At 40.1% G+C, this 24,293-nt stretch overlaps 1 protein-coding gene across 3 annotated transcripts; it reads left to right on the top strand.

The window, feature by feature from the left end:
• Positions 1–658: 658 nt before the first annotated feature.
• C1QTNF3 (C1q and TNF related 3) lies at positions 659–24,293 on the top strand. Of its 3 annotated transcripts, none has more exons than XM_010955554.3 (6): positions 659–1,242; positions 7,347–7,458; positions 9,561–9,715; positions 14,424–14,553; positions 20,615–20,714; positions 22,282–24,293. In XM_010955554.3, the coding sequence occupies exons 1-6, from the start codon at positions 778–780 to the stop codon at positions 22,439–22,441; spliced, it is 1,122 nt and encodes a 373-aa protein (XP_010953856.2). In that variant the 5' UTR covers positions 659–777; the 3' UTR covers positions 22,442–24,293. The 3 variants fall into 3 exon arrangements, with proteins under 3 accessions (XP_010953856.2, XP_010953855.2, XP_010953857.2); XM_010955553.3 differs by having other exon boundaries at positions 661–1,281; XM_010955555.3 differs by having other exon boundaries at positions 673–1,062.

Genomic DNA, 24,293 nt, shown 5'->3' with positions numbered 1-24,293 from the left:
AAGGTCTCTTAATTTATCATCAGGAAGAAGTTAGAGTGCTCATTTTCTCTTTGGCTGAATTCATAAAAATGTGGCAAGTTTCATAAAGGAAATGATAATTCTCTCCATCCTGATCTACTTGGAGGAGGCTGTTTTCTTTCCATTTCTTCAATTTTAATCAAGAATATGTCAGAAGGAAGAGTGGCCAGAGACAGAAAACCTTCTTTTAACACGAAGCAGGATTCTCTATCATCATCTGGTAATAAGCGACTTGGTCCACTTTGATCTACCTCTGGCTCCTGGAAACTTCAGGGAAAAGGAAATGAAACCTAGGATGGGGAAATGCTTTTGCTAAACCCAGAGACTCTGCACCTGATTCCAGCTTAGCATTGTGGAGTCACCCAACTGCCTTCTGTGCCGGAGCCAGAAGGGGAAATGAGTTTCTTTAAGTGGACTGCAGTGGGGAAATATTAACTGCACAATGAGGGTGCAGAGCTCCTTTGATTGCCCTGAACAGGTTCCCACTGCCGTTTCAGACGGAATTGATGCAGTTAAGCCCGAATTTCCTGGCAAGCCCAGGAACCGGTTTTTCCAAAAGACATCTTAGACCGCAGAAGGCGTGGCCTTTCCATGTCTAATCGCAAAAGCAAACCACTGGACACATGCTGCCTGTTTCCAGCTGGTTGTGTATGTTTTCTCCACACTTTAACAAAAAAACGTGCCAAGGTGTGACATTTATGAACCCCACCAACTGGGAGCTGTGCACACATATCGTTTTGCCTGTGGTGTGGGAAAGTGATGAATGGGGGCTGTTCTGCTGGCGGAGGAGGGCTGCTCTCCCTCTGGCATGACTGCAGCCTTATTTATTACCCACCCAAGTATAAAACCGCCCGGCCGGCTGCAGCTCTCATCTCCAGCCTTGGCACTTGCCCGAAGAGACCACGGCGCCTGGAGCCCCAGCCGTCTTCTCCCAGAGGCTCTGTGGCTCTATTGAGAATCATGCACGGGAGGCAGCTCGTCTGCTGGCACCTGCTGGTTTTGCTTTTCCTCCCTTTTTGCCTGTGTCAAGATGAATACATGGAGGTGAGCAGAAGAGCTAATAAAGTGGTGGCAAGAATAGTGCAAAGCCATCAGCAGACTGGCCGTAGCGGCTCCAGGAGGGAGAAAGTGAGAGAGCGGAGCCATCCTAAATCTGGGACTGTGGATAATAACACTTCTACAGACCTAAAATCCCTGAGACCAGATGAGCTACCGCACCCCGAGGTAGATGACCTAGCCCAGATCACCCCATTCTGGGGCCAGGTACTCAGAATTCTCTTCTAAGGATTACTGTCAAAGTTTAATGAGTTGTGTTACTCTTGCTCTTTTTTCTTTTCTTTTCTTTTCTTTTCTTTTCTTTTCTTTTCTTTTCTTTTCTTTTCTTTTCTTTTCATTTCTTTTCTCTTCTCTTCTCTTCTCTTCTCTTCTCTTCTCTTCTCTTCTCTTCTTTTCTTTTCAGCTTTGATTCCTAGGATCAATGCTTTCGAGAAGTGGATTGCGCTGCTTGTGGGTCTCTCTCTGGGTTGCTCTGGGATACTTGGGGCGCTGCCGGTCTCTGTTGGAAAATCATGGATGTACTGAGATAAAGAGAGGCTGCAGCCGCCCCATCAGAAAGGGGTACAGCGGCGGCCAGCTCCCTGCTCTCTGTGACTTGGTTTCTTTCTGGCTCTGCTGGTGTGGAAAGGAAGAGCGCTGACCTTTGCAGACAGATGACCACTGTAGATAATCATTTGCAGATCATAAGAAAATTGGACGTGCTTAATTGCTTCCCAGCCAGGAGAAGCTGCCCTTTGAGTTTTTCATTCGATGTGCGAATCTACTGTGACATTTCACACCAGGCTTTGTTGTTTGATTTATGGAGTTCTAGGTTACTAAGCCTCTATATTCACCCCGTTTTAAAAAGGACCAAAGAGTTAAAACAAAAAAAAGGCTGTCTGTATTTAAAATGCAAACCTGATTGTGTTGTGTGATGCAATGCCTGATAATCACAGAGGACTTGATTTATTTCTGGGTGTGTAAGCTCAGCGTCCAAGGAAACACCTTTAACTCTTTCAGGGTGGTATGGCAGTGAGTTGAGGTTTCAGTGTAGTGAATGGCAAATTCATGAAACTCAATTTAATTTAAAACATTAAGAACAGGAAGAAACAGGTTTTTTTAATTTGCCTTTATTATTTTTTAATGAAAAACATTTTAATGGAGGTGTAATTGACATATAACATTATATTAGTTTCAGGTGCACAACACACAGAAGCAGCAGATTTTGATTTACCTTCTAGGTATCAAGCATGTGGTAATCAGACAAGGGGACGAGGAGAGTTACTCTGAATTATATGATCTTTGAACAAATAGGTTTTACCACAGGAAGTGACTGCTTCTATGCATTGAATAGGCCCCGAAAAAGTCCATGAAACTGAAATCGAAACCCCTCCCACCACAGACTGAGAAGTTTTGATTGAGACTGGTAGTATGATCAGACCAAGGTCACACGCGGAAGTAGCTGTAGATCTGGGACAAACCTGGGATGTCTAACTTGGCCACAAATGCACCATTCTGTGGGGCTGTGCCAAGAAAACACTGTTCCTTTGATGAGCCACAGAAGAAATGATAACCTCCAATACAATCCTGTTTTTTGAAAGCCACTTTTAGAGCTTGTCCGTTCATCCGACAACCTTTTGGCTGAAGAGCAATGAGGGCTAATCTGAGGTTTTCTCAGGGGTGAAGACATTTTCACTTTTGTCCAAGCCTTGATCTGGACTTTCTGTTTCAATAAAAGGATCTTTGCTGGATCCTTCCCGGCCATGGCAGTGTGAGCCCCCAGAGGCGGCAGGAGGCAGATGCAGGCTGTCCTTTCTCATTAGTTCTTGGCAACCAACACCCCAGTAGGCAACTGAAATCCAAATTACGTTTCTTTTTCACCCCACCTACTGGTGCCCCTAGGCATCTAACATGCTGAAATCAGATGAATGGGTTAGAAGCCACTTTCTGTTTTTTGCTTTTTCTTTTTTTTTTTTTTTTTTTTGTTTAAGCCAGGCTTTTTGAAAGGAGGGGGACTTTCAAACTTCCTTAGATTTCTGAAATATTTCCAAACCAGCCTCCAACAAGAAACACTGATATTCTAGAGGTTTCAGTGCAACTCTCTGCCATTGAAGTGGAGACCACTTTGAACTTTGGATTGTACTGTGTTTTTCCTTCTTTCCTCGCTTCCCCTAGCTCTTCTTTTCCTTTAATCCTATTTTTCCCCGCTTCTTTCACCAATCATTTCCTGTGCTTCTGTTATGTGCCAAGCTTGAGGATGGCGGTAAATATGCCCAAGCGCCTATCTCTGAGCAGTTCCGAAGGGCTCTCGTGGGGATAAATGAACAGCTCATGAAGTATCACGCGATGAACGACAATGCATAAAAGGGAGTTGGGGGAAAACAATCAGAATGGTGGTGGCCGCTAAGCTGAATCTCAAAAGATGAGACAAAAGGGATGGCTATCCACGGAAAAACTAAAATTAAAAAAAATGCGTGCCACAGCAAGAGCCTGGAGAGAAACTTGGAGGAGCGGGTGTGGCTGGAGCGCCGGCTGGGGAAGAAGACATGAGTGGTTTTAGTGTCAGGCGGGATGAGTCTGTTGGCCGGTAGAGAAGCTTCAACCTAATTTTGCCAGCAAAAGTTTTGTCTGTCTGTTTGTTCATAGCAGGGTGGGGAGCTAATCAGGTTTGTGTTCTGGAAAGATGACTCTGGCCATCGGGTATGTGCAGAGATGGGGATGAGCAGACTGGACTCTCTTTTCCTGACATTTTCTCCTCTGTCGCTTTTCATTATTCACCTTTATCAGTCTCCGTCCTCTTCCTGGACACCTGTCTCTCCCTCTTCCTCTTCCCTTCGCCTTTTTTCTCTTCCCTCCTCCTTGGGTGAAAACTCCTAGAGTCATTTACGGAAGTAGCGCTCCATTCTGTGTAGCTGCCTCTACGTCTCCATCTACAAAACGGATGGGTCTTGTCTTAGGGATGCCTCCTTCCTCCCATGCTGCCCATTTGCATGTTCTTGGTATACAAATTTGACCTAATTTTGGGAAATGGGTTGATAAACTTAAGGGGGTATAGACAGTAACTATCTAGTATGTGACTTTCCCTTCCCTGGGAGAAAACTCAGCGAACACATCCAGCCAATATGTTCTAAGGGTCCATCCAAAGGCCCACAAACATTGTTCCACTTGAATGAAATTTGAAAGACCGGGCCAGAGGGAGGACCCCATTGTGAAATGTTGCAGGAGGGTTCTCAGGAGGTGCTGGACTTAGTGACCAGAAGTCTCTTCTGTTTTGGTGGCATCTCTATGCTCTCGAAGTGTTTGGGCATTCACTCAGTCCCAGCTAGCTCTGATGCTGACCAACCCCATCTCCAGAGCTAGCTTCTCATGCCCAGATACTAGACTAAAAAGCAAAGTCTAAGTCACTATTTGAGGCTTTGGAAAAGACTTCAGTATCTTTGTTTGCATTATAGAGCTGGAAAGAAAATTCATGGCCATCTTACCCAATCCTTTAATTTAGTAGACAAGGAAAATGATGTATGGGGAAAAGTGACTTCATGAAATTTACACGGAACTGAGATGGGTGTTCTGGTTCCAGTCCAGTTCTCTTTCTGTAGTTCTTAACAGCTCAGTTTTTCACTTCTATTTTTAAACGAATGGTTTCCACTTCAGGATTTTCCCTCCTTCCCCTCCCTTCTCTTTCCCTAAAATTCATTATTGGCAGAACCTAGGATTTCTTGGAGCTTAAAAGGCTGTATTTCATATTAGCAAAATCATCCCAGGAAATTAATGGAATACTTACTTCTCAGATTGCATCTTTGGATGAGAAGGAGGGGTGGTGCTGTGGTGTCTGACTTTCCAAGTGTCTGAAGTCCCTCGTCTCAGACCACTGCTTTCACTGTTTATCTTTTCCTCCACCAGTTTTATAAAAGGTTTTCATAGACTCCCATACCTGTCCAGATTGGGAATAATGATCGAGAAAACTTGAATTTTAGGTGATTAGACTGGGAGGTAACTTCTGATTGTAGCTCCTGATCACTTGAGATTGGGCTCTGAGCTGTTGCAGGGAAATTTGTGTGGACTGTAGATACTATTCTGCATTTTTTCTTAATAGCTAGGTGAGAACCTTCAGGAGAAAGGAATGAGAGTAAGGAAAAAGTCTGAGCTCTTTTTTGTATTTTTTTTTTGAGGTTTTGTTGACTTTTAATGTGACTCATAACCATTTCTGCATTTAAAAAATGTTTTTTAATTGAAGTGTAGTCAGTTTACAATGTTGTGTTAATTTCTGGTGCATAGCATAGTGATTCAGTTATACATATATATTCCTTTTCATATTCTTTTTCATTATAGGCTATTACAAGGCATTGAATATAGTTCCCTGGGCTATACAGGAGGACCTTGCTGTTTATCTATTTTATATGTAGTAGTTAGTATCTGCAAATCCCAAATTCCTGAATTATTTCTCCACTCCCTCCTTCCTCCTTGGTAACCACAAATTTGTTTTCTATGTCTGTGAGTCTGTTTCTGTTTTTAAAATAAGTTCATTTGCCTCATTTTTTTTTTAGATTCCACATATAATTGATATCATATGGTATTTTTCTTTCTCTTTCTGGCTTACTTCACTTACTACGACAATCTCCAGGTCCATCTATGTTGCTGCAAATGGCATTATTTTATTCCTCTTTATGGCTGAATAGTATTCCAGTGTGTGTGTGTGTGTGTGTGTGTGTGTACGTGTGTGTATCCTATCATCTTTATCCAACCATCTGTCAATGGACATTTAGGTTGCTTCCATGTCTTGGCTATTGTAAATAGTGCTGCTATAAACATTGGGGTCCATGTATCTTTTCAAATTATAATTTCCTCTGAATGTATGTATGCCCAGGCATGGGATTGCTGGATCATATCCAAGCTTATTTTCTACTGGAAACTAAGAGTAAAGTCTAGAGATGCAGCAATATGAAGCCTTGATTCATTTTTCTGCTTGGATTTCTAATGATGGAGAAAACTTGAATTTTAAATGACTTCTTCCTTCCTCCCTTTCTCCCTTTCTCTCTTTCTCCCTCCCTCTTTTCCTTCCTTCCTCTCTCTCTACCTCCCTTCCTTTTTCAAAATGAATCCTTTAGCAACAATATGCTATTTTCAGAAAACCATTGAATTATAATTGGTGTCCAAGAAAGTTTCCACAAATCCTTTGTATGCTATGATTAAAAATCAAATTGCCAATGTAGATGAGTGAGACTCCAAATTTATAAGCAACTCGAACTCTTCTGTCAATTAACTTCTGCCAAATCTCTAGCTCCTTGACACTAAGTACAAATTTTAGAAATTTATCTCTGAATAAATAAGCATTTAACTCAGTGTCCTATTTGAATACATTTAGTATCCACTAAGTACTCATTAAATCTCAGTTCAAATCATGCGACAATAACTTTAAATTGTCAAGTGGAATATAAAACAGAACATCATGTTAAAGTGGAAGTTAAAAAAAGGAAGTTAAATTTGTATCAAGATATAAATAACTAAATAGATAAACAACAGGATCCTACTGTATAGCACAGGGAACCATATTCAATATCTTGTAATAACCTATAATGAAAAAGAATAGGAAAAAGAATATATATGTATAATTGAATCACTATGCTGAACACCAGAAACTAACACAACATTGAAAATCAGTGACAACACTTCAATTTAAAAATTTTTTAATTAAAAAAATAAAATTAGACATCAAAAAAAATGTAGACAATTAATAAGAATTTATTGGGTTAATGAATATTCTTTCCTTAATTTCCTAAGATAATTTGTGTGTGTTGTGACTGTTTGAGAAGCTACAATTCAGAGTTTCTAAGAACTCTTAACCTGGTATCGTAAATATGGAGAGTCTTAATTATATTTGAAGTTGGTAAATTTTATCATTTGAGGGTCATTGACTCCATCTAGCTACATCCGAGACGCCTGGCAGTTGGAAGACAGGGAATGTTTCCAACTCCTCCTCTGAAAGAGCCTCCTCTTTTCCTGACACCTGCAGTGTCAGGAACACGCTTCCCAGAAATCCTGTTCCGATCCTCACCCCCACTCACGGTCCTTTCCAAAGAGCATGCTCTTCTGTTGACTCTCCTGTCCTTGGCCTTCTGACTTTCACCTCACCTTAGCTACTCCCTGACTCCTTTGCCATTGACATACTCACTTTCTTTTCTGATGTTGTTGTGGGTTGTTTGGAATGAAAATTACCTAGAAGCCAGAGGAAATTCAAAAGTCCTAATTACTCATACTTACCTTTCTCTGACACTTCTCTTTGTATCTTTTTAAAGTCTCCACCAACCGGAGGACTGCCCCCAGACTGCAGCAAATGTTGCCATGGAGACTACAGCTTCCGAGGCTACCAAGGCCCCCCAGGACCTCCTGGCCCCCCCGGCATTCCAGGTAAGGATGAGAGTGATGCACTCTTTCCAGCCTAATTGCAGACTGTGCCAAAACAGGAGCCAGGGGCGAACCTCAATAATTTGGGATGACATATGTGAGCCAAAGCTTATGCCTGGGAAATCCAAAAGGAAGCTGGGCAGGGAACTGGGTTGACTGAGTTAACCAGATGGAATGGTATAAAAAATAGTATTTATTATCTATACCACTGGCAGAATCCCACAAGCACTGGGCACAGTGGGGCACCAGATTACAGGCTATGAGGGCCTTCACCAGCATGGAGTCTGGAACCACTGGAGCTGAGTGGGTTGCAGTATTTCTGCCACTGTGTGCTCCATGCGGGACACTAGATCTAACTTTCAGGGGTTGATGAAGTGAAGATGGGGAGGAGAGGAGAGCTTTCAGGTGAGGAGAGAGAGCTTGCTGCTCTGGGTTATAGTCATCTCCATGGTCCCATTTACTGAGCTACACTTCCTTCTGTCTGAGTCTAGGTCCCACCAGATTTTTTCCCCCCTGATCTCAGGGTCTTTCCCCACTCAGCTGTCTCTCACTTGACCTTCATGCCTCTGTTGGAGCCACAGGGACATTTTGGGGCTCCAGCACCACGTGGTGGCACGGGGCATGCTGCAGAGCTCCACTGGGTCCCTCTAGACCCACCATTCCACCATCTCTACCCTACTGAGTGGTGACCCAGCATGGAGCGACCTGGGTCAGCCAAGGAGAGGGCTGCTCAGGTCCTCTCCGTCCCAGGACTCCCAAATCTACCTGGGGGTTTAAGTGACTTTCTTCTCCCTAGGTTAATTCCCAGGGGTAAAACTTTTCCTCGGGGTTTGGCAAAATTCCACTTACTCTTCTCTAATTTACTCCCATTGCTGTTAATATTTATCAAACAGGGTTAAATTTTTAAAATACTTTTGAGGAGCTTTTCAAATGAAACCAAATTTAGAATGAGACAGTGCTCTTCTAGACTTTAAACTATGATTCCAAGCTTTGAATCTATGTCACTGAACAACAAAGACAGCAGGTGCAGTGCTAAGGGGAAGGAGCTATCCAGACCCTTCTTAGTTTGGATACTAAACTCTTCTGGATTATAGGACAGGCTGGCCTTGGCTACACACTCTCCATCAAGAACAGTTTTGTTATTAGTACATTGACCTATAAACACAGTCAAAGTTCATCAGCCTGGAAGAATTGCAAGCCCAGTTTGATACATGATCAAAGGTGGCTTGGAAAGTCAACAGCAAAAGGGTCTGGAATTCAACAAATATAAAAACAAAGGGAGAGGTGTAGAAATTCTCTCTTAGTGGCAAAGAGTTGAAATCATTATCCAAGTCTTGCTTTCAAGATTATTGTAATAATTTTTTTATCAATCATTTTCACTTTTCCTCCAGTTATAGAAGTGGTACGTGTTCTTTGAAGAAAACTTCAAAAAAAAAAAAAAACCAAGGAAAGTATATAGAATGACACAAAAATCACTCATGTTTCATCCATTAGAAAAAATAAAGCACTGCAAATATTTTTTTGTAATTTGTTCTAGTCTTTTCCCCCTTTGGATAAAATATGTATATAGATGCACAACTCCATCCTATTTATATATATATATACACATACTATCATGCTATGTCCAATTGATTCATAACCCCTTTTAGCTAAAAATATCATACTAAATGTTATTAAATATTTTTATTCAGCATTCTCTCTTTATGCCTATGTAACAACATTTACTGGGATGTACCATTTTTAAACTTAGCCCTTTCAGTATTTGTGGACATACAGGCGGTTTCCAATCTTTGCTATTATAAAGGATGCTTTAATAATCAGTCTTCTACCCAATTTTTCATTCAAGTCTTGCTTGATAAGAAAAACAAGCTTTGGAGCCTGGAGCCTTAAGAGCATCTAAGGCCATTTTCAGTGTCCCATTTAAAAGAGATCCCATTTGATCATGTCCCCCAAGGCTGGATTTGGGATTGTTTCAAATGGTCCCCTTTTACAACTGAGTTTGTGTATTTTGGCAAAAACAGAGGAGGGGGGCTACATTGGTATAGAAATAGATGGTAAGTATGAGTGACTGGGCTTTCTCATATGATAATGTCTGGTTGTTTAAGGAAACCATGGGAACAATGGCAATAATGGAGCCACTGGCCACGAAGGGGCCAAAGGTGAGAAAGGAGACAAAGGTGACCTGGGGCCACGAGGGGAGCGAGGGCAGCATGGCCCCAAAGGAGAGAAGGGCTACCCAGGGGTTCCACCAGAACTGCAGGTAAGTCATCCTGGCACGTCTCCAGGTGACTTCTACACTGTCCTGACCATCAGGGTCCAAGAATCAGAAGGCTTGGGTGCTTCTTCATCCTCAGTGTTGACTAAACCTGAGTCTCAATCTGTCCATCGCCACCACAGGGGTTTTGCATAAGACCTAGCTGTCAAAGTGCTTTGAAATCATTCTTAGGGAGAAGAGAAACATATGAAGGGTAAAATTCAACACCCTCATTAGACCAAATACAAAGTGATCTTGAATATCAACTAAGCTAATCTCTCACTTTCCAAATGAGGAGATATGTTAGATAAAAAGGTTCTTGGCAACCTGAATATATAAGTTTTTAGATTCATAAAATATTATTAAGTAGACATTTGACCATTCCATTTATTTATTAGTTTTGTTACATTTACATATTGAAGTCACATGTATGGGTATTAATATACAAATGTTGCTTTCTATCATATCAGATTTTGTGGCATAATTGTTACCTAAACTTTTCTCATCAGTATCTTCTTTATCACCAGAGACGTTTCATTTTGCATCACTCACCTACAGGTTTCCAGACCAGATGATATTTATCTCAGTTTAAAGTTTGTTTAATCCATTTATAAGGCTGTTATTGGACATTTTATTCCAAGCTCAAGTACCCACCTATCTACTCTTTATTTCTGTCTTAAATGATCTTCAAAATTCTTGTCAGTAAGATCTAAAACTTGCAAATGTGGGGTTAAGTCACCAAGAAAATTACTAAGTCTGGGTTATTTATATATGTGGCTAATACTATAAAAACAGATTCTTTGAAAGGACTCCCATTAGCACTGAAAACTAGCAATTTTTATTAAGGTTGTTTCTGGCTGATATGTCTTCCTGAAATAGCAACTTGTGGTTAAAACTAAGTAATTGAGAGAACATACTGATGAAATAAAACTCATATTTTAAGTCAAGACAGGAAATTTTTAAACATAAATTTTTCTTTGCCCTTTTGGGCCTCCCCCTTCCCCTCTGGTGTGCACTGTCCATCTGCAAGACTCATTAACCAGACTTCCCCAACAGTAGAAATCCCTGCGCAACCACAAAGATCAATTTTTCTTCTTCTGGCACCAGCCATGGAACTCCTTAGGAGACAACATTACTTACTTATAACCTTATATTATAAATGTTGCTAATGGTATTCCCTGTGTTCTGCCTATTTCACGTAACTACTGTTCCTTGCGTTACCAATGCATAATTGAGCCTCCAATAAAAATAACGATGTCTAGGGGACTTGAAACGATTGACCAAGTATATTGTTCTATAAGATCAATGGTTGTAACAGTGTAACTCTCGTTGTGGGAAGAAGCTCCAAGAGGGAACCACTTCTTGGACCACAACTAGTAAGACAGGAGGTCCAGAGGATTTGGGCTACTGTTAACCCAGTTATCAGCACATTGAGTAGCATGCCAAGGTAATCCTTGCCTGACCTGGAAATGAGCATTCCTAGTGCCATGGGACAAAGTGGTCACAAAATGCCTCCCAAATCTTGGTTGAAATTAAGGCCAAAAGGGAGGGGATCATAAAATAAAGAATGCTGCCCACCATCCACTTCTGCAAGAACCAAGTCATCCACCGCTGTAGTCGCTGACCCACGATACACCCTGGGGGGAATTCAGGGTGAAGATCAGCATGAGGCACCTTTTGCTCTGGGAAAACTGGCAGAACCGGCCCTGAGATAGATATATTCAGGAGAAAATTTTATGAACCTAGTTTCTTTTCTTTTTTAAATTTTTTTTATTGAGGTATAGTCAGTGAATATATGAATATACATATATTCATTTTCATATTCTTTTTCACTGTGAACTACTACAAGATATTGAATATATTTCCCTATACAGTATAAACTTGTTTATCTATTTTATGTATATCAGTCAGTATCTGCAAATCTCGAACTCCCAGTTTAGCCCTTCCCAACCCCTCCCCCTGGCAACCACAAGTCGGTATTCTATGTGAGTCTGTTTCTGTTATATATATACATAAGTTCATTTGCCTTTTTTTTTTTTTTTAGATTCCACATATGAGTGATGTCGTATGGTATTTTTCTTTCTCTTTCTGGCTTACTTCACTTAGAATGACATTCTCCAGGGCCATCTATGTTGCTGCAAATGACATTATTTTATCATTTTTTATGGCTGAGTAGTATTTCATTTTATAAACATATCACAACTTCTTTATCCAGTCATCTGTTATGGACATTTAGGTTGTTTCCATGTCTTGGCTACTGTAAATAGTGTTGCTATGAATATTGGGATGAAGGTGTCTTTTTGAATTAGGGATGAGCCCAGTTTCTTGCATCTCTCCATACTTAGAAAAGCACTGAAACCATTAACTATGGTATTTGTTCCTCTCAAATAGCAGTAACCTTTCACCAAAATGTGTGCTTCACTGTGTGGACCCCTTCACCAAAACCCCATATACTGGCCTCCACCACCCCGACCCCCGTACCTCTTTGGAACAGTCCTCAGAGCTTTCCTGAAAGACTATCTCCTGGGTTATTTCCTCAGGTTGGCTCGAATAAAATTTTCCATTTCTTTCTTAGATTGGTTTTGATTAATGTTATTGTGGACAATATAACATGAGAAACTTTTAAAGAACTAGCATACAGAGCAACTTTTATTTGACAGATCAATGGGGGAAAACCTGGCCCTTTATTTGGGTGCATGTGGTGATTGACCTTGGACAAATCCCATCATTTTTCTGGGTCTCAGTTTTTTAAGCATAAACTAAGAGTTCCTGTGTGTTATCCTATCTGCTTTTGCAGTTTTGTAACTTTTTAATGAATGCTATTTAATAATTTTAGCAACCTGGGATCCACGTGCCAGTATAAATTTACAAAGAAAAGGAGACAGATGCTTATAAGGTACTTAACAAGATGAATGATAAACATTCTCAAAGCTAGAAACTAACCCCAATCTGTGAATGGTTATACCCTGGCTGAGAGGCCCTACAGTAGCCAGTTTAATGGAGAACAAGTGGGCAATTATTACATTTGTTCCATCAGCTTTTTGACCCTAAAACCACAACACAATCATTTGGGAGAATTACTTTCACAGTTTTGAAGGAGGCATCCAGAGGAGAGAAGACTGGTCTTAGGCAGGTTGTAAAGGAGGGTGACTTCCAGGTCCCTTCATTCTCATTTCTAAATCTCTCCTCTGGTGTCCCCCCTTCTTCATCCTTCTGTGTCCAGTGCCCTCGTGATCCTTCTGACTGCCCACATCCTTCCTGTGTTGATTCTCTCAGGGCTGCCTCCCACTCCCTACACCCCAAGTCTTCCAGGACTTCGGATTATTTGATCTCTTTCCTCTCTCACCCCTCTCCCTTAAAACTCCCATTCATTCAAGACAGAAAATCCCACCAAGTTAAAGAATTAATTGATCTAATTCACACTCAGTTTGAATGACTCATTTGGCTAGGGAATTGGCATTGACTCTCAAATGTGACTCTTCAGTGGTGGTACAGTTTGACGTGCGGGGTATTCCCACACTGCCCAGAAATTCTGTGACACCAATTAGATGTCCTACAATTCAACTCAGTTTTGACCCTGTTTACCTGGAGGTAGCGTCTGATCCCACAGGTTAAGAACTCAGTCCTGTGAGACTGCCCAGCCCACCTCCCCTACTTTGGGCACCAGTCCCGAGTCCTGATTGTCACCTGCGCTTCTGTCTGGCTATCGATCGGAAGTTCCAATGACCCTCCTTGGGTTTGATTACTTTATCAAAGCGACTCAGTGAACTCAGAGAAGCATTTTATTTACTAGCTCACTAGTTTGTTAAGAAAGGATGTAACTGAGGAACAGCCAGACGGAAGAGATGCATAGGGCAAGGTGTGGGGAAAGGGCACAGAACTTCCACATCTTTTCTGAGAGCACCACCCTCCCCAAATCTCCATGTGTTTGCCAACTGAGAAGCTCTCTGAAACTTGTCTTTTGGGTTTTTATGTGGGTTTCATTACATGGGCAATATTGATTAATCATTGGCCATTGGTGATCGATTCAACATCCAGCCCCTCTCTCTTCCATGGAGGTGTGTGTTGTGGGGGGGTGTAGGGAGGGGAGGGGAAGTGGGGCTCAAAGTTCCAACTTTCTAATCCTGAATCGCTCCACCTTCCCATCCTGAAGTGCTTCCCAAAAGTTACCTCAAGAACGTAAAAAAGACACTTTGCTTGTTCTCCACACTTAGGAAATTCCAAGGATTTTAGGAGGTCTGGACCAGAACTGGATATGAATACTAAATATATATTTATTATAAATCATAATATCACAGGTATCCTTTAGGGATAAAAACAGCACAGGGTAAACAAAATTAAAAAGCTGTTTGACTGCAGGACTTCTCAGATCGTTTAATATGCTAATGGCCATTTAATAGCTATTGGTAGAAGATTGCACCCACATTTTTCAGTATTATTTGATAATAGAATTTTAATATCTCAAAAAGCATTTTAAGGGATAATGTTTCTTAAAACACATGCTCAAAATTTGATATATGCTGTGGTTCTAATGGCTGCATAGCCATAAAAATGTTAGAAATTACCATGATTTGTTTAATTCTTTCTCCATAGATTAACATTTAAATTATTTCCAATCTTGCTGTTACAAATATTGTTGAAATAAACTTACTACTATAAAAACCTTATTTCTCTAAAATCAACTGCCTTTTTTAACCATCAACTCTCTCATTAGATTGCATTCATGGCGTCTCTGGCAACTCACTTCAGCAATCAGAACAGTGGGATTATCTTCAGCAGCGTTGAAACCAACATTGGAAACTTCTTTGATGTCATGACTGGTAGATTTGGGGCTCCAGTATCAGGTGAGAAGTAAAAATAAATAAATGATGAATTAATCAATCTAGCAATCAAGAAAGAGAAGGAAGGAAGGAAGGAAGGAAGAAAAGAAGGAAGGGGTGGGGGGTGGGGGAGGAAGGGAAGGATGAAGGAGGAGGGAACAAAGAAAGACACTAAGAGACTAAGGGAGTTAATAATTCTTTGTGATTCTGGTTAAAACAAATAATCATTTACATATATATTTCCCTGTTGGATTTCAAAGTAAGTGAATTAGAATCTGAGAAGAAAAAAACACTTTTAAAAATGATAACATTCATTACTTAGATTATTAACTCTGACTTGAACTGAACCAAATAATCCTTAAGCGGGGATAGTTACCTCTGACTTTAAAAGCCCTTAGGTCAGAATTCTCACAGTTTAAATGTGTCATAACTGAGCTCATCCTCCTTCTAAAGATGATGTGATTCCCTTGGGCTCACCTGGATAATCCAGGCTAATCCCTCCGTCTCAAGACCCTGAACTTAATCACACTTGCGAAGTCCCTTTGCCATACGAGGTAAGATCCTGGGGGGTTTAGGACATGGGCACACAAGGAGATCATTATTCAATCCCCCACAACTTTCTTACTTTCTAGAGCCACAGCTGCTTCAAGTGAATATTGCATTTTTCCCTGTCCCAGCTCTGAAAATACCCAGCTTTCCCAAGGCTCCCCGGTTCCTTTCATTGGAAAGTAGTATTTGGAAACCAAGATCTGGGCACTAGGTGTACTCATCACTATTAGGATGTCACTGCGTCTAGGTCCTGTTAATGGATAGAGCTAGAAAATACATATGCATACTAACCCATGCATGCATATATATTTATATTTATTTTCCTATCTATCTATACTGTGCGTAAAAAGCAAACAAAAAATCATGAGTTCATTCTGATACATCTGACTCAAATCCAGCACCACTGGGTTCATTCTAGCATTCCCTTTATTTATTTGTAACTTCTCTCTTTGACAATGAGAAACCAGGCTCTCTTAATCTATAATTTATTTACTTATTTGTTGAACCTTAGTATACAAAGTAGTTATAGAATTGCAAACCCCTGTCCCATGAGATACAAATTTACCAACTAGGGTATGACGTTTGTGCACAATTCTTTTTACATTTAAGGCATCCAGTCAAAACCCTGTCACATCCTTTCTTCCCCATGCCCTTCAGTTCTGTTACTCCATTCATTTGTTAACACACCTAATTCATTTGTCATAATCTTATCTCGAGTTTCCCTGGTATTCTGGCTGAGTTTTTAAAAGTCTGCATTTAGCAAAATTTATTCTTTGTGGTGTACAGGTCTATTGGTTTTGACAAGTGCATAGAGATACATCACTACCATACTATCAAACAGAACCATTCTTTCATCCCCTGAAGTCCCTCGTGCTAGCCCTTGGTAGTCAGCCCCTGGGAACTCCAACACCTGACAATGACTGGTCGGTTTTCCATTCTGCCTTCTTTTTCTCCTTCACTGCCCAATTTTAAGCACAAGTGTTCCATTTCTCAGTATTTACCTCTGTATTTTAAGAATGATTTAAGTCATGTTTAAATTGCTTCATCTGTGACCTTCAATGATATAACAAATATCATTGTTATACTGTTACAGGTGTGTATACATAGACACCTATAGCATTGTTATATGGATATAACTCCCAAACATTACAAATAAGCCAGTCAATGAACTTACTATGTTGTTATCTTATCTCTTTCTTACATGTTGATTTTTGGTGGTTGAATCATTTGTATACTGTCAAGGTATAAAACAATTACATTCTCGGTTTACATTATCCCCTGCTATTATTTGGACTTACCTTACAGTTAAATATATTCGGTGTTCACCATTAGTCATTTTGCCAAAGTTTCCCAGACATCTCTTTATTAGTCATACTTTACCCTTTAATTATGTTCTCAAGAAAACTTATGACATCAATATTCGCCAAGACTTTACATGTTCTAAAACTCTTTGATAGAAACTTGGCTGCAAATAAAAACCTTGGCTTACATTTTTTCCTGTTTCCTGGCATTTGGTCCAGAGAACTCTGAAATAAATCTGAGGGTTTTTTTTCTCTTGTAAGTGACTTAGTCTTTCTACTTGATTTCCCAAAGAATTTTTTCTTTATCTTCAAAGTCCGGTTGATTTTTTCTAGAAGTGTTAATCATTCTGGGTCAAATGTTCCTGCTGCATCTTTTCAATATGTGTGTATAAGCCTTCTTTTTGTCCAGGAAAGTTTCTTTGAATTATATTTTAAAATATAAATATAAATGTTGTTTTTCTTCTCATTGGGGTACTAAGGTGAGGTGGCATTGGAAGCAGTCTGATTTGTGTTAGGAAATCAGCAATAAGGGGTTATATTGTCTATAGAGTATTTTAAAACTGTAATAAAACCAATTAAAAGTTAGCTAGATTTTTACTATCATCATAGGCCAGCAGTTCTAAACAATGTCAGTGATAAAATGCTCCTCTCCTGTGTGGTGGACCACTCATTCACAAGCATGTCTCCTCATCCCCTCGGCACCTTAGTACACCGCTGGTTAACTTTTTCAAGAACTCTAGTTATGCTTTGTTTTGTTTTTAACTTTTCTTATCTGTCCACAGTATGTATAGTTCTCTCTAACCTTTTGGTGCTCTTCCATTTCATGTTGTTTGCTTTTTCCATTTTTATCCTGCACATTTTAAATTTTATCTTCTGAGGGTTAATTCTCCTTTTTGCTTCTTCCAATTTCTTCTGTCTTGTTTCTGTGATGCTTTTTATTTTAAACTTTTTCTATGTTTTACATTAGTCACGATGTCCTGGTTTGCAGTTCCTCCTCTTGTCTGGTCTTGTCTACTACGAGTTTCTGTATTCTGTTTTTAAATGTTCCTTCAAAGGGGATTTGCATCATTAATATATTTTAAATTCATGATGGAATATTTGGTTATATTTTTCATCTACTACATGATAACATTTCCTGTTGGTGAGTATTCTTCATCTATTGGTAATTTTTGTTGTTCTTTTCTACTTTCTAAAATTAACTGATGGTTAAATAAATTGGATTTTCCTAGATCAGCTCCATGCAGTAGTTTCTTGGGGAGGGGGAGGGACCCCAGTATAATTTCAGGCTTGGTAACTCAATGGTTCCCTCTTCTGCCACCAGGGGACTCCCATTTCTTTTAACTGTTGCTGCTCTGTGTGTTTTTCCTGTGTGGCCACACGTCCTCAGCCTCCCCTGACTGCTCTGGGTCTAGGAAAACTTCTGAAACCAGCCTTGCACTTGCCAATTCCTTTGCCTTTAAGAGCCTTATATTTGCTGGTAGGTTCTGAGATCCACCACTGCAGTACAGCTTTCCACACTTTCTGGACTTTATCTAGCAACTGTCCCCCCAAACAACTTCTGCTTCATCTCGGCCCTGCACACTGGAGCTTCTTTTCAGCATCTTTACTTCAGAGTGGCCATTCTGCATCAGGGAGTGCATTTTTCTGGGCACTGTTTGACGTCTGCTGCTACTTGGCCTCCTTAAAACTCCTTGTCCAACTTCCATGTTGCCTCCACGTGACTCTGCCCGCTGTCAGTTACATGTGACAGCACTTAACTGGTATTTTAAGTGTACTGACTTTTTCAGGGTCCTAGTTTTGCAAAGAATGAATACTTTTCAGTGTTTCTTTTCAGTTCTCCTTATGTGTCTATATGGTATTCAGAAGGAAACGGAGAAAATTCTGATGGATGCAGTGGCCACGTTGCCACAAATTCTTTTAACATGTGCCTTGATTAACTTTTCTACCCAGCTAAAGTCAGAGATGAACTAATATATGAAGTGATCAAAACAATCTTTCATCGTGTTTCAATAAGCTTTGAATCTTCTTATGTGATTTTCTACTCTGAAAGTTTATAATTTTCCTATAACTATTTTGTTGAACACTGTGTGTCATAGATTACGTAAGTGTCTAGATACACCCAATGAATGGTTCCATTGCTTCCAATGGCTTCATAACTGAAGCTCATGGATTTAGTTGCTTTTTAGGTTCTCTTGGGCTGGACATAGTTCAAACAATAGCCATCATTATTTGACTCCTACTTTACTGTTCATGCCTCACCCAATAGATTATAAAAGGGCCATTTTATACTTTTCAATTTTGGGAGTGATGGGACAGAGAAGGCTGACTTTTGCAATTACAGTCACACAAAGACCTGAAAGCCATAGGGCAAATGTGTTGCCTCTGGTTTCAGTACCTTTCCTTGCAAAGGAAAGCCATGTGTGGATATCACATAGATTCACTTTAGTATTTCCAACTCTAGTCACTTCATTTATTCACCATCTGGTTTCTTAGTCTTTCTAAAACGCTTCTGTGTCTATTTTTTATAGTAGTCATTTTTTTTTTCAGGAAAAATAGTATCTTTTTTGTCATTTTGATTCCTACTTTATTTTCTTGAGGCATTGAAAACTTGTTGTGTGTATATGTAACAAGTTTTATAAAGTGTAAAAAACTCAATGCATGTAAACTACTTTCTTTGAGTTTCTAATTTTTATCTGCCTTTACTTTTCATCTGTGGACCCATCTTTAGGCATATGAATGGAAATGACTTGTTTTTATATCATTTCCTTTATTCCAGCACATTGAATATGCAAGCCTGGAACTAAATTAAGCATAATCATACTTCTTTATTTAGTTCAACTTGACTCAGAGGCAGATGGATAAACACAGTAGCCTTACAGCTTCAATATTACTTGATTGCACCTTTGGAAAACAACATAGAACTGTGAAGTGCTTTATTTTTTTTTTTTTAAGATGTCTCTGGACTTTTCTTTTACAAAGCCTATTATGGTCTGATTGTTTGTGTCCTCCCCAAAATTCACACATTGAAAACCTCATGCCCAAGGTCATGGTATTAAAAGGTAGGGTCTTTGGAGGGTGATTAGGTCATCATGAACTCTCATGAATGGGATGGGTGCCCTTACAGAAGAGGCCCCACGGAGCTCCCTAGTCCCTTCTGCTGTAAGAGGGTACAACCAGACGTCTGTGACCTGGAAGAGGGCCCTCACCTGGCCAGGCTGGCACCCTGGTCTTGGAATTCCAGCCTCCAGAACCATGAGAAATAAATTTTTGTTGTTTGTAGGCTTTTCAATCTGTGCTGTTTTGTTATAGCAGCTCAAACAGACTAAGACAAGGCCATTAAAATTTTTAAACTTAAAAAATGTAGCATGGACATCAATAAGAGCGTGATAGTTTGTATTCATTCATCTTTTCAAAATGGACTCTCCAAACCAAGATCATTTGGAATTGGGAAGATTTTCCTTTTTGCTCATCCCACCACTATTGGATTCTTCTTAATCGTTAAGTGAGGGGACTGGTATTTACAGTGTTTCAGGCACATTAAGTTGCTTTCAGTTAGAAACCCTAGACTCTTACAAGAAAACTTACAACTTTTAAAATATGTTGGTCTTTTTTAAATGAGGATTCATATTTTCAGTAGCAGGGTCATGCTGCTGAGTCAAAGTTGAATCTTTCTATTTATTGTACATAATTTCACCTACTTACAATGAACAACATGAGGAAATTACTGGAAGTGTTTCTTTAGAACTGATAAACATTTATCTGTGCTACACTGCCTTATCTTTGGCTAACATTTGTGGCAAGTGTTGCACTTGGGTCATTTTGTTAAACCACAGAAGGCTATGTGTTCATCCACGCAGGGCTCTCTACTTTGTCCATGTGAGCCTTGTGGCAGGTGCTGACACTGGTCGATCTACACGGAGGAACAGCATGTACCTCCCCTTAAGCACTTTGTCAGGGGCAGGATGGGCAATGAGAGACAGCCAAAATTAGAGGAGCCTCCTTCCTTTGAAGGCTTTGTAATCTTGTTAGGGATACACGGTATACAAAAAAACTTAAAGCAATTTGAAGGTGAGAGCAGATAAAGGGACATTCATATGAATAAAGGCCAAGAAGAACCAATACATCACATAGAACACAAAGGAAGTGTGAAGTCATGTGACATATCTCCCTGCTATCTCCCGGTCTTCAATATACAATAGTTAATTCAAATGTGGGTAAATATCTGCCTTTTCCAGGTGTCTATTTCTTCACCTTCAGCATGATGAAGCATGAGGACGTAGAGGAAGTGTATGTGTATCTCATGCACAACGGCAACACAGTCTTCAGCATGTACAGGTGACTGGTCTTTTCCATCAGGGAGTATCCACGCTGCCATTGTTTGCTTAAAGGCTGGCCAAGGCCAGGGAAGCATAAAGGAATCAACAGAGACTGGCATGAACCTCGCTGTCATTGAGAACTCCCATACATCAATACACAGCCAGGTTATATGTACTGTCTGGGAAGCAGTAAATCTCATGAATTTGAGCATAAGGAGGTTGATAAGAGACCTTGAACTAATTACTAGCAACACTCTCCATGACCAATCATTTGTATTCTTTTCTTAACTCATTCTTTCCTTCTCTCTCAGCCCTTTCTTCTGCTTCCCTCCTCTCTGCCCTCTTCACCTACCGAGTCTAGCCCTCTTGATGGCTTCCTTTATCAGCCCCTGAGCCGGCAGGTTGAGAGTTGAGGGTTGGTCTCCCTCTCTAGGCTGTGCTGCTGCTCTGACATTTATCTTAGCAACCTGGTCCTAGGGCTCCTTGGAAAAAAAAATCATTTTAAAAAGAAATATTGCAACTTGATCTGATGTCAGCTTAAAATGCAGGAAAGAGCCTGAGAGCCAACACCTTTCCTGTAGTTAAATAAATAGGTGGTGAGTTATCTGTGACAAACTTTGTGGTTATCTTTTCTCAGTTACTTTTGATGACTTGTGGGGATTGTCACATTTTTTTCTGGAGTCTGGCCTCTAGTAAGAGGAGGCATTTGAAAGGCCAAAAAAGAAAAAGATGAGTTAGGTAGGTGAAACTGCTGTAACAAAGAGATGCAGACTATTGTGGCTTGAACACACTAGAACCCTATTTTTCTTGGCCAGTTCCAGGTTGGGGAAGGAAGCAGAAAGGGTGGAGGAGGGGACTGTGTGGAAGGTGGAAGGATCATTGCTCCACCAGGTTTTTGGGGGATGCAGATGGGTGAAAGCAGTTCTGCCATCTGTAAAACTGACTCCCAAATTCTCACTGGTTGTTGCCACTGCCACAGTCAGAAGGAGGGAAGAGCAGCAAGCTCATGGGAAGTTTTATGTGTCAGGCATTCTATTGAAAGTTGTCACACGTTTTCCCAAATGTTTTGCTACAGCATGACAGGGATCTCCAGGGTTCAAGCCCACAATAGTTGTTTCCTCTCTGCTCTCTGCCTGACCATGAGCCAATGCAACATATTTTGGTTTGGGTTATTCAGGACCCTCCTTTAGTACCAAGTCCTCCATTGGTTAGGGTAGATTGACATTGACCCAAACATTGACCCAATGGCTTAAACAAAATAGAAATTCCTTTTCTCCTCATGGAACAGTCTTCAAGCACTCAGGCTTCAACATATGGCTTCTAAGGTCATCCTAGTCATTGTCATTAGCATTCCACACAGTCATAATGAGGAATGAGCAAGAGGGGCCATTTCTGAGAGTTGTATTGGTATTGGCCAGTCCTATAAGTGGCACATGTCATTGCTGTCCACATGCCATTTAGAGAATTTAATCCCAGGACTATACCTAAATACATGGGAGTCTGGGGGAGAAGGGGAGGACAGATTTTGGTAAAGAGCTGGCTTTTCACTGCAAAGACTAAGCAGTTGGTGCCTTTTTCCTTTCTAGCTATGAAACCAAGGGGAAATCGGATACATCCAGCAACCACGCTGTGCTGAAGCTGGCCAAAGGGGATGAGGTTTGGCTGAGGATGGGCAATGGTGCTCTTCATGGGGACCACCAGCGCTTCTCTACCTTTGCAGGCTTCCTGCTCTTTGAAACTAAGTAAATGAATGAAGTGACCAGCTGCATTTGCGGGAAGACTTATAGCTGAGCTGGTGTTGTCATGATCTGCAGGACATTAGAGTTGATGGTTCTATATGTTGTGTTTTTTTTTTTAAAATTTCATTGGTTACATTGCTAATCGTGCTACAGGTACAACAATAATGAGGGATGACTGCAGGGGCTCAGAGAATAAACCACAAAACTGTCTTCCCAAGTGGCCTTGATTAGTATACTCAGCAAGCTTTATCACTTCCCTGGGCACCTAAAAGAGAATTCTTCTCTTGATACAGGTTGGAAATCATTGTTCCCATCAGAGAAGTCGTTTGCAAAGAGTTTTAGCTGCTCTGTTTTAAATTTAATAGCAGCTTTCAGGAACCCCTGAGGTTTTGGGTTCATCATTCTTTACAACATTTGAGAGAACAGGGTGCGGTGATTATGATGGGACCAGGGCCAGAACCAAGGTACCAGAAATATTTGTAAAGCCTAGACTGGGCAGTAACACTTTGATCCAGTGGGTCAATATTCAGGAATATAGATTTTTTTTTTTTTTTTTAGTAATTCCAGATAGCTTTTAGATAGTAATAGAATCCACAGTGCTCACAAAGAATTGACTCCTCCTTTTCTATAAGGATACTGCTGTAATTAAATCTTGACTTCAAATGGCTTATATTTTTGGAAATAGAATTTTCCTGTAATCCACAATTGGGCTGACCAGATCTGGCTTATCAGATTGCCTTTTTCCCATTGCATTTCTTACAGTACAATAGAGCTCTGTTGACTCTGGCCTGTGGTGAATGCAGGTCCATATTGTACAGATATAATCACTTTCTTTTCTATCAGTTTAGAAATTACCCTAATACACTTTAAATACACTGACATGTCATGTATAAGGAACTGTAAACTTAGTTATATACAGTGAAACTAATGGATACATAATAAAAGGGCATTCCACTTAGGAGACATATAATAAAATTGCTTAACCTTTTTTTTTTAATAAAAGATGATTACTTTGATTACTGTATTTAATCAATATTCATGGAGCAGCTGTGCTGCTTGAATTCTCCCTATCCCTCCCAAAAATCGATTCTTAAAAGATTAAATTTGTCACCAAAACAATATTCATGATAATGTGCCATAAGTTCTGATGCTAGTACCTAAAGATGGTACCCAAAATTGGCTTATTTTAAGCAAAGAATCATTGGAATATACGTCTACCCTGAGGTTGAGTCATATTTAAAATGCACTAGAGAGATGTCCATCTAACAGATATCATATAATGAATTCTCTTAGAAATAATGAGCCCTTAATTTCTCTTCTATTACAATTTGAATTTCCACAAAGGTTTTTTTAACTGTTTACTCATATTGATTACCCTCTACAGCTAGAAGTGGAGAGAATTAATTTGCTAACTTAGTGTGTTCTCTGTTCATTTCAGTCTTTGCCCCTTTCCTTTTGAGCTACAAATATTTTGAAACTCTTCCTGAATCCACATGCAATGCTATTTTAAGCGGATGGATATTAGCTATACTGTGCTTGGCTGGTGATGTTTTTGTGATTTTGTGTGTATTCTCCTTCCCCGACCCTTGCCCCAGTGTGGGGTCATGGGGTTGAAGTTTACTCTCACCAAATGTCCTAGAGGTACATTGCCAATAGGTATCTGAATGTTGCAGGTTGCCCCAAGAATTTCACATCTAAAGAGCATATACTACCAATAAAGTGCCTTAGAGTACGATGTTGGCCTGGCTTTGGATAAAACTGAGCCAAGAGAAATGTCATAAGCATTATATGGAAATAAACCCACCTCTGTTAAATGTACTGTTTTATAATGTTCTTAATAAAATCGAATACTCATACAA

The sequence above is a fragment of the Camelus bactrianus genome, chromosome 3, assembly GCF_048773025.1.
Source record: "Camelus bactrianus isolate YW-2024 breed Bactrian camel chromosome 3, ASM4877302v1, whole genome shotgun sequence".
Lineage (NCBI taxonomy): Eukaryota > Metazoa > Chordata > Mammalia > Artiodactyla > Camelidae > Camelus > Camelus bactrianus.
This window is presented reverse-complemented; position numbering and strand designations above follow the sequence as displayed.

Coding starts and splice junctions, on each gene's coding strand:
- C1QTNF3 (XM_010955553.3), top strand. CDS start 778: ATGAATGGGGGCTGTTCTGCTGGCGGAGGAGGGCTGCTCTCCCTCTGG. Junction 1,282..7,346: donor TCACCCCATTCTGGGGCCAG/GTACTCAGAATT, acceptor ATCTTTTTAAAG/TCTCCACCAACCGGAGGACT. Junction 7,459..9,560: donor TGGCCCCCCCGGCATTCCAG/GTAAGGATGAGA, acceptor TGGTTGTTTAAG/GAAACCATGGGAACAATGGC.